Here is a 10,792-nt window from a genome sequence, read left to right on the forward strand (position 1 = left end):
ACACCTGGTTCAGTTAATTTGGCCAGGGTCCAATGGGGTCATGTGTTCCTATATTCCTTTTCCATTCAACTAGGTGGTGTCCATAACATATGTTCAAGGCTCGGCGTTTTCGATTTTTATTTTTCAAAGCCATCCAGCATGCCGGATTTCGCCACAAGAGGGCACTGTTACATAACCTCACACAAACAGGAACAACTTTTGGATCTGTGGAAACGTAAAATCCGGCTGAAAATCTGTTTAAACCGATCTGCTCCTTTTAAAATATCCGGGTATTTTTCGGTAAAAACCGAAGACGCCGAGCTTTGCATATGTTCTAAACTATTTACTCCTTTTTATCAAACTAAAAAAACCTGGCTCTCACAGGCTCCATGCGACGATGACCAGGACTCATCAGACAGAGAGGAAGGGGAGGTGGACGGGGAGGGGCCTTGTGAGGTGCCCACCGTCCGAGTCGCTACGGCAACACTGAAGAGCCACCAGGGTGTGGTGATCGCGGCTGATTGGTTGGTGGGGGGCAGACAGGTGGTATCGGCTTCCTGGGACCGCGCCGCCAACCTGTATGAGGTGGAGACCTCTGAACTGGTTCACACTCTCACTGGTAGGGAGTTATGCACACACACACTCACACACAGCTGCAGTTCATCTGCCAATGATCTCCACAAGTATTGATGTCCAGATTGATTTTTGTGTGTGTGTGTGTGTGTGTGTGTGTGTGTGTGTGTGTGTAGGCCATGACCAGGAGCTGACCCACTGCTGTACCCACCCCACTCAGCGGCTGGTGGTGACATCATCCAGAGACACCACTTTCAGACTGTGGGACTTCAGAGATCCCTCCATCCACTCTGTCAATGTCTTCCAGGGACACACTGAGTAAGTCTGACACACGCACACAAACATACAGGCACACACACGTGCACACATATACAGAGAAGCAGTGCTTCTTTTCCCTGGTGATGCTTACATTTTTAGCTAGGACTGCACGATATGGTAAAAAAAAAAAAAATCATATTGCGATTATTTCGACAGGTATTACGATTGCGATACGAGTCACGATTAGTGGGAATGATTATTTTTGCGTTGCAATTTTCATTTCCACAAAAAAAAAAAAACCTACTGAAATTGTGATGATGTAACATTTGTTGGGGTCTATGCCAAAGAAACATGTTTCCTTACATCTGGAGAATGAGATTTGTACAGTATAATGGTGCGTTGTCACACATTTTACCTTTGTCAGGAACAGGAACGCAAAAAAAATTTGCAGCTTCTGTGATTTAGATGTTGCGCTTGGCCATATTGTGATTTCGATTTGTTGTTCAGACCTCTTTTTAGCCTATGCGAATGAACTGCAACAATCCACAATGGAATAATACAGACCATGTGGTGTGTACTGGTTTCCTCCACATGGTGGTGTTGTAACACATTTTGTCACTTTGGTTCAACTCCAATCCCCTCTGTAAATTTCTCCAGCACTTTGTCGTCCCCCCCCCCCCCCCCATTTATCCTCTCTACAGTGTCGCGTTAATTCCCGTTCCCTGTTGCTCTAAGCCAAACCTTCCACTTTTCCCTCTCATTCATTATTGGACGCTTCTCCACACTTTCGTCGCTTTGCTCCCCCCCTCCCCCCCCCCCCCGCCCGTTTATCTGTCCGTTTCCGCGTTAATCCCCCCACTCTGTGTAATTTGGCACTTCGCTCGTTGTTGAGGCTCAATTGGAGTCGCTCAGTTTAAAAACGACGACTGCCAGGCTTGTCGGTGGATTTCAGGGGTAGCGCTCTCTTAAAGGCGGAGGAGATGTGTGTCCGTGCACACGCGCGTGCGCCCGTGCCTGCGGGCGTCTCGGCGTGCGCTGGCTTTGCTGGGGCTCTCTGGCAGCCTTTGATTGCGAGTGGGGGGGGGGGGATTACGTATGGCGCTCATTATGTGCGACCCCAACATGTATAATTCCTGCAGATCCCACTCTAATTCTCTGCCATAGACAATCAGTGTAATGAGATTAAGCGCTGCGGACTCAAAGTGAGCGACAGCCTTCCCTTCTGTGATTCATCCCGCTTGGATATCGATACCCGTTAAAATACCAACAACTGTTTTGGGCTTTGGCGGCAAAGGGAACGATACCTGGGAGCTCTTCAGCCATGCATCACTAAGACAAAAGGGAAGGAGAAAAAAACAAGCTTATTTTCTTCAGCCACATAAACTTAGTCTTGCCTCTTGGGCTTAATAACTTGCCTAAAGCTGAAAATATGAAGTGGGCGATGTTTGATTTCACTGGGTGACCAGGTGCCGTGTTAATCCTTGGGTACTTCTGAAGACAGTGGGCACTTTTTCCCCGTACACTTAAATAACTTGATGCAGTCGCTGAGGCGAGGCAAAGCGGGAACGGCAACACACGATGCCGCACTGAAAGAATTAGATGAAGAGTACTCCCCCTCCACCCTCCCCCTTTTTTTCCCCCAATTATATCCGGCCAATTACCCCACTCTTCCGAGCCGTCCCGGTCTCTGCCGATCCGGGGAGGGCTGCAGACTACCACATGCCTCCTCCGATACATGTGGAGTCGCCGGCTGCTTCTTTTCACCTGACAGTGAGGAGTTTCACCAGGGGGGATGTACGCTGTCCCCCTCCCCCCCGAACAGCAGCCTCAACCGACCAGAGGAGGCGCTAGTGCAGCGGCCAGGACACATACCCACATCCGGCTTCCCGCCCGCAGACAGGGCCAGTTGTGTCTGTAGGGATGCCCGATCGAGTCGGAGGCAACACGGGGATTCAAACCGGCGATCCCTGTGTTGGCGGGCAACGGAATAGTCCGCCATGCCACCCGCACGCCCATGGATGAAGACTACTTGAGAAAGCACTTATTAAGGAAGTCATTAGGAAATATTCTGATGTCGTTAATAATAGAAATCCAGGTGTGTATGTTTTTCTTCCACCTCGGAGCCTTGCGCGTTCTCCAGTATCCACCTTTGGAAGTACCGCACTACTTGCGGCGTCCTCCCGGTCTACTCACAGGAGCAGCCTCTCAGTTTGACGTCGGAGGTGACGCTCGCCGACTTCCACCGTTACCGCCTCAGAACTTGGGAAACCAACCTACCGAACGGCGCCTCCCATTTGTATCGAGGGTCTAGAGCACGCAGCAACACGTCTGCTGCCCCCGAAGTCATCCTTGTGTGAATTGGTGTATGTGTCCCCCCACAACCACTTCCTCCGTGTGTGTGCCCGCACACGGAGGAAGACGCAGCGCATTAAGATCACACGTGTCTCGTCTTGTCAGTGTAATTGCGGTGGACGTAAAGACGTCTTCGGCGTTTGAAGAATTACCAGGCAGCTGCCACGTTGGTGTTCGGTGTCAGCCCGTATTGGCAGCTATGTGGCGTGGAAGACGGGCAGGGTTGGACTGAGTACATATGTTCGCGCCACCTCAACTCATGTCCTGCTGCATGTGAGCCGTCTCTGATTCATTATTCATGTGGGTACAAGAAAAGAAGAAGAAGAGAAAAAGAAGTTTGTGAATCAGAGCTGTGTGTGTGTGTGTGTGTGTGTGTGTGTGTGTGCTGCAGGGCAATGCTTGGCTGCCCCAAAGCCACGAGATGAATAATACCCACACTTTTCCAGCAGGGACTAGAGACACCCCTGTTGAAGGTCTATTCAACACACACACACACACACACACACACACATCTTCCAGAATAGTCCGGCTAGCCCCGCTCGCACAATGCGTGATGTTGGATTTCTGATGCTATGCATATTTTCATTATCTCCACGCTGGTGTGCAATGCAACATGGCATAAATGTCATAATCTACCCATTTGTGTCTGGTGGCTGGGTGGAAGCGTGGACAGAGGAGACCATGTGAGTGATTTAATGGGCAGAGGAGGAGGAGAGCTGCAGGGAAGAGAGAGAGAGAGAGAGAAAGCCTTTTAGTTTTTTTTTTCGCCGTCTTCACTGGCAATTACAGCTAACGTTCCCTGACAGTGTGGCGCAGCAGTCAAAAGTGCAGCATACCCTCCACCACCACCACCACCACCCCCACCCTGCCTCCCGCCATAATTGCAGAGTAATGACAACTGCACATGAGCTAACAAACGGTGGAGAGCAAACAAGAAGTGGCAGCGGACTTGCCTTACAAACTGGGTGCCATGTCGCGTTTGTGTCTCTCTCTCTCTGTTGAAAGCAGTCAGAGGCTTTTGATCGGGGGTGATGAAATGGTTTTCCTGCGTGTGTGTGTGTGTGTGTGTGCGCGTGTGTGTGTGCAGATTTGACACCACGTCTCAGAGGAATACACCAGTAATTATTGGGGTTCTTGTTGACTGTCAGTTTTGCCAAAGCGCTGCTAAATAACAGGAGCACTCCATGTGTTCCTCCCTGTCTCTACAACCTGAGCTGTTTTGTTTGCATTTGTACGTTCGGCGTTCGGCGATGCTCTGATCCAGTGACGGCAACAGCCGAGTCTCCTGAAGCTCACAGTCTTTGACAACCAACATTACAAGCAAGTTGCAAAGGACTGGAAGGGTCAAAGCCTCAGTGCTGACACAATAGATGTGTGTGTGTGTATGTATATATATATATATAGTTTATTGTACTCACGGCAGAAATTCATTTCCGTGGCTAGTGTACGTTACACAGATCACAGAGGATGGATCTTCGAACAAAGCAAATTGAAAACGCTTTGCACATGTGCACCCACATGGACCCTGCAACATTCACACAAGTGAAAACACAGGGAGCGGTGAGGACGGTCCCTTGGTACAAATAAATAAGTAATCGAGAAAAAAAATAATTTGGTGACGCAGTGGTTAGTGTTGTCGCCTCACAGCGAGAAGGTCCTGGGTTCGAACCCCAGGGTTGTCCAACCTTGGGGGTCGTCCCAGGTCGTCCTCTGTGTGGAGTTTGCATGTTCTCCCCCGTGTCTGCGGTGGGTTTTCTCCGGACGCTCCGGTTTCCCCCCACCATCAGAAAGCCATGCATGCTCGGGTTAATGCCCCCGTCTGTGCCGCTGACTGAGGCAGTGGCAAGATGAACTGGAGTTGGTCCCCGGGCGCTGCACGGCGTCTGCCCGCTGCTCCTAGCTACACAGCTGGGATGGTTTTTAAACGCAGATCATAATTTCCCTACGGGGATCATTAAAGTACATCAAAATCAAATAAATGAAGTCGAGTACGTCGAATGTTGCTAGAATATTTATTTATTTATTTATTTATTGGACAACCCCCCCCTCCCCTGCTTTTTCTCCTCAATTGCACCCGGCCAACTACCCCACTCTTCCGAGCCGTCCGGTCGCTGCTCCGCCCCCTCTGCCGACCCGGGGAGGGCTGCAGACTAACCACACGGCTCCTCCCATACATGAGGAGTCGCCAGCCGCTTCTTTTCACCTGACAGTGAGGAGTTTCACCAGGGGGGCGTAGCGCGTGGGAGGATCACGCTATTCCCCCCAGTTCCCCCTCCCCCCTGAACAGGCGCCCCAACCGACCAGAGGAGGCGCTAGTGCGGCGACCAGGACACAGACCCACATCCGTCTTCCCACCCGCAGTCACGGCCAATTGTGTCTGTAGGGACGCCCGACCAAGCTGGAGGTAACGCGGGGATTCGAACCGGTGACCCCCGTGTTGCTAGGCAACGGAATAGACCGCTACGCCACCCGGACGCCCCAGAATGTTGATGTTTAAAAGAGAAATAGTGAGTAAAGAAATACCCGGGGGTCGATAAGTTATATGTAATGTGAAGCAGTTTCAACAAGGGCGGACAAATAACCTGACCTCTTATGTGGCCCTTGTGTGAGATTTAGTGGCAACGTAATGGCGTCGTGGCTGTCATTGTGCTCAGTTCTCTCTTCTTCTTCTCCACCCCTATTCTGCTCGACTCCTCGAGCACAAGGAGTCTTGACCTCGCCTGTCATAGACACTCCCGAGGCGCAGTTGAACGGGAACAAATCCTTCCCTATTCTAAAAGGACCTTAATCTCAGACACCCCGTTAATCCAATGCCTAACGCCTCCCTGCACACTGCCGTCGCTCTTCCTCTCCGTCTTCCTCTTTTCCTCTCCCGTGTGTGTGTATTCCCCGGTTGGTTGTGTGTAACCCGGTGTCAGAAGGCGCTTCGCAAGTGTCGTGACAGTGCCATGGCCTCAGATCTCGCCTCGGATACCAGCCGGCCGTCAGCCTGTCAGCCTCCTGGTGGCCCTTGGCAGGAACACAGGAGCACAGATTCCTTGGGCCTCGGGCCTGTCTGATACAACAGTACCCTAATTAGACCTTAATACCATGTCAATTTGAGTTAGTAGGGTGGCTGGTGAGCGCAGCTCACCCCAGATGAGTAGTGTGCGTGGAGCGACTCCACTAATCTTAATCAGGCTGACCCCAAAGTGACGAAAGTCGCATCCGGGTCCTCTCCAAAACTTGTCTCCGTGAAAGAACAGGCAATAAAGGCGGTGGAAAAGAAATCCCTCACAGGGGCAACTAACATAATAGATTGGAAATATTAAAGGTCCATTAAATCAACGACGGCTAGACCTGACCTCAGCGTTATTAAACTGGAGAGCTGCATCACGGCTGGCTGGTTCGCTGGATGGGGGAGAGATGCTGAGGAGAGCATTTCTTGACCCCTTTTGTAATCCTGTGACCTTCAGTTACCCCCCCCCCCCCACACACACACACACACACCGTTCACCTTTTTCCTGATGACTAGCTTGCCTTTACTAATGCAGTAGCGTTAGCATGCTGATTTAAAGTGGCTGTCTGTGATTTATTTTTTCCGGTTATAAAATGCCGTATTTGAGGAAGATGAAGAGAAGATGTATAGGAGGCAGAATGATGGAGGCTAAAATACAAAGCCAAACATTATCCGGCGTTTAATCAGGCTTAATTAAACGATTGATACGGATTTATATGTGTCTGATCACATCGCTGATCAGCGCTCTTTTTTCCAAAATACGCACAGTACCGTGGGATTACCATGTCGGTGTTACGTCAAAATCTGCGACCGTAAGAAATTCTGACCTACACATGAGTGCTTTCTCCACGTTCAGGATCACATCTGGTCCCCCCCCCCCCCCTCCCCCTTTTCTCCCCAGTTGTATCCGGACAATTACCCCACTCTTCCGAGCTGTCCCGGTCGCTGCTCCACCCCCTCTGCTGATCCAGCTGACCAGAGGGGGCGTTAGTGCAGTGACCAGGACACATACCCACACCGACTTCCCACCCGCAGACATGGCCAATTGTGTCTGTAGGGACACCCAACAAAGCCGAATTTGAACCGGCGATAGACGCCGTATCACATCTTTTTCGAATGGGATGCTTGGATCTGCATTATTAAGACAAACTATTGAAGAAATGAAGGAGAACCGCTTTAAGAGTGCCAGCAGCAGGTTTCTGTCTCTGGCGTGTCCACCGTCAAGCCGAACACATTGGTTTGTATGCCGCCTATGCCAATGCCCTGGTTTCGTCGCCCGAAACAATAGTCTTGTAATACTGACTTTTAAGGGCAAACAGCTCATTTAAGGCTATTACAAGGTGCTAGTCCCAGCAATATTCTTCATGCTCATCTGGTTTTTGGTGGGGAACATTCATGACAATATGTGTGAGATCCCTTCCCAGCTGTTGAGGAGGATATTCGTCTTTACTTGGATTCGGATGGTAGAAAGAACATGACAGTTTCCCATATAGCACCCTGTGGGTTACGGAGCGAGGAAGAGCTTTTGTTTTTTTTTGTTTTTTTTGTGGTTTCTTTCTTCCCACACTTTCTTGCCACACACATACTCTACCTCTCTATTTACCTGTCTGTCACCTCTGCTGTCTAGGTGTAGAAACGCTTCTCACCGTGTGTGTGTGTGTGTGTTTGTGTGTTTTTCCCACAGCACAGTGACGTCAGCGGTGTTCACAGTCGGTGACAACGTGGTGTCAGGAAGTGATGACCGCACTGTCAAGGTGTGGGACCTGAAGAACATGAGGTCGCCCATAGCAACCATTCGCACCGATTCAGCCGTCAACAGGTGAGCAGGGATGAGCACGGGGATGGAAGGAGAACCTGGTCTCTGATCCAGTCACACGGCCGCCCACAACACCCCTGTCACGGGCTTGCTGATGCATCTTTGGCCTTTTAAGACGAGAAATAGACGATGGGACTTGCAGCTAAACCCCCCCCAGTTTGATTCTGAAGCAGCATTTCAATTTGGGGTAACGGTGCATGGCCTTACGGGACTTCATGGAAATCTCAACGCTAATATGGAGTGATATTAATATCTTCTTTTTTTTTGTGGTTTTGCACTCGGTAGCAGAAAAATGACAGCTCTGAAGTGTTCGTAGCGTGGTAACTGTTCTAATATCTTTGTCTGCATTTGTTCTGCAAATTCGCTTTATTATAAAAGCTGTCGATTAGCCTGTTTAATTAGAAAAAAAATGCCTGTGGTTGTGAAAGCGGATTCCAGGGGTCGTCGGTGTCAACAAACTGACTTTTTAAATTTTACCGCGTTGGTTATTCTTTAGCTCTCGGGCCCTATGCCACATGGGTTACAAACCGGGAAGAGGGTAATTGCACATGGGCGACGGCAGTTAACACAGGCTGCTTCACGGATGAAACACCGCGGACCCCTTTTTCTAAGTGTCGGTCTGATCTTCTAGGATAAGTGTTTCTGCGAACCAGAGGATTATCGCTCTTCCACACGACAATCGCCAGGTCCGGCTGTTTGACATGAATGGCGTGAGGCTGGCCAGACTTCCACGCAGCAACAGAATGGTATGACGGGGCCGAAGAGGGAGGGAGGGAGAGCAAATTAAGACGAGGGGAAATTAAGAGTATCGTTGTAACCCTCGTAGACTGGCACTCAGCCGATCATGGAATTTTTGATTGCGTGTTTTGCATGTCCAGGGCCATCGGCGCATGGTGTGCTGCTCGGCCTGGAACGAGGAGAACCAGTCGTGCAATCTGTTCACCTGTGGCTTCGACCGGCAGGCCATTGGATGGAATATCAACATCCCCGCCCTGCTGCAAGAAAAGTGATGCTGCTGAAGTTACCGTCGTATGCTCACCACAAACTCTACATGCATACACATTTAGGCACAGCGCGGTTCATAGATTCATTCACACGGGCACAGTTAGTTTCCGTTTTGGAATAATTTGGGCAGGGTCATTTGCAGCTTTCCAAGGACTAAGCACACTCACAGGCTGTGAAAATTAATAGGCCCCATTTGAATAATTTGCATGGCTGCGTACATTGTAACCCCTTGTGATGAGGGTTGATGTTTAGTTTTTGTTCGGCATATTTGGTTAATTAAAACCAATCAGATTAAGTTATTCCCCTTATAGACAGGTTTATAATTTGTTCTTACACAGCGTACAGTAGTCGGCATGGACATAAGGGGAAGACTCATCCAGAACAAGTCCTTGGTAGGTCAGAGTAAGTTTCTGCAACCTCTGGATGTTGATTTAGTGGTTTTAAAGGACTCGATTAGGCTCTGATATTTTAAAGTGTGTGTGTGTGTGTGGAGGAGGCCCAAAGAGCTGTTCTCTCATTTGACCCCTTCGCCTGTTTAGCATGGGTTGTGAAGCTGGTAGGAGGACATTCTTCCTTGCCAGCTTTCTACAATAACACAAGAAGTCGTAGGCTGCTGATGACATCACTGCTGTTTGGTTACTGCTGATTGGCTGCTCCTGCATGTCAATACACTTGGTTTGCAAATGTTTCCTGTAAAATAGTGACAATAGTTGTAAGGACAGGTACGTTCCTAGAGTAGCACATGTAGGCTTAGTGCACATATCTCGTGGCCTGATATAAAGTGACCTGTGGGGCAGTTGGTTGTTATTTCGTGATTTACCATCGTTGTCTGGCAGTTACCTCCCCGTTTGAAGTCCAGACAAGCTTTAGACAGTGTGACCTTGTGAAATGTTTTGTTTTGGTCACACTTTCAAGGTTTCTCACCGTAGTGTGAAATATCGTATTTGGGCCTACCGAACAAACCTGGCAGCCAGCGGGGGTTGCCAGGTTTGCGGTCTTTACAATGTCATTTCATACTCAATACCTTTCCTGTCACCTCTGACCCTCTCGACCCTCTCGCAGCCGGCCTCCAGATTTTGTTTTACAAACCTGTGATACTGTAACTCTCGCCTTGTTCAATGTTTACAGTACACCCCAGTCAGATGTTTCTATCTATTTCTGCTGTAATATGTCATTCTGTCACCACGTGTTAGCATCATAGCGTCATAGCTGTAATGGGCTAGCCAGCACATTTGTTTTTCATAAGTCTGTCGGAGGTTTGGAAATGGAAGGTGTTCGGCATAATCATGACTATTGTGTGTTACGCTGATATCTTTGTGCTTTTTTTTTTTTTTTTTTGGAAAAATGAAATTCTAGCCATAATGTTGCTGTCAGTGAAATCTAGATCACGCTCTTCAGTCTGTTGCCAACGCTGTCCTGTGTTACCGTATCCATGGCTTAGTGGATCTGTGTTCTGATGACGTGCTCCTGGCTCTCCGTTGTTCCTGTGCCGGACTAAAGAGCTTGTCGGTATGAAGTTTAACTTAATGTACAGTAACCTTAACCTAGTTAGACCTATTGCACCTTTTGTCGTTGGCTGTTTATTCCCGTTTATGAAAAAGTGCTCTTTATCCAAAATACAGCAATAACCCGGCCGTTCAAGAGTATCAAACGCATCACGGACACAGTCGCTGTATTTCTTAACTAGAAACGAGTGGAAATGACTTGAAAGACGCACTGAATCTCAGTTTAAGGACTGCCCCGTGTGCAGAACTGGGCTTTACCGTATACTCCAGGAGAACTCTCAGTTACCGGTGTGCAATACCACAACC

General features: G+C 49.1%; 1 protein-coding gene across 1 annotated transcript in view; it reads left to right on the forward strand.

The window, feature by feature from the left end:
* wdr37 (WD repeat domain 37) overlaps nucleotides 1–10,773 on the forward strand; it is a 23,586-nt gene extending 12,813 nt beyond the window's left edge. The window contains exons 10-14 of the mRNA XM_056299082.1: nucleotides 364–598; nucleotides 729–870; nucleotides 7,845–7,979; nucleotides 8,608–8,722; nucleotides 8,855–10,773. Coding sequence (XP_056155057.1) covers nucleotides 364–598; nucleotides 729–870; nucleotides 7,845–7,979; nucleotides 8,608–8,722; nucleotides 8,855–8,986 — 759 coding nt within the window. The 3' untranslated portion in view covers nucleotides 8,987–10,773. The remainder of the gene's footprint in view (nucleotides 1–363; nucleotides 599–728; nucleotides 871–7,844; nucleotides 7,980–8,607; nucleotides 8,723–8,854) is intronic.
* Nucleotides 10,774–10,792: the final 19 nt, after the last annotated feature.

Source organism: Lampris incognitus, chromosome 19 (assembly GCF_029633865.1).
Source record: "Lampris incognitus isolate fLamInc1 chromosome 19, fLamInc1.hap2, whole genome shotgun sequence".
Lineage (NCBI taxonomy): Eukaryota > Metazoa > Chordata > Actinopteri > Lampriformes > Lampridae > Lampris > Lampris incognitus.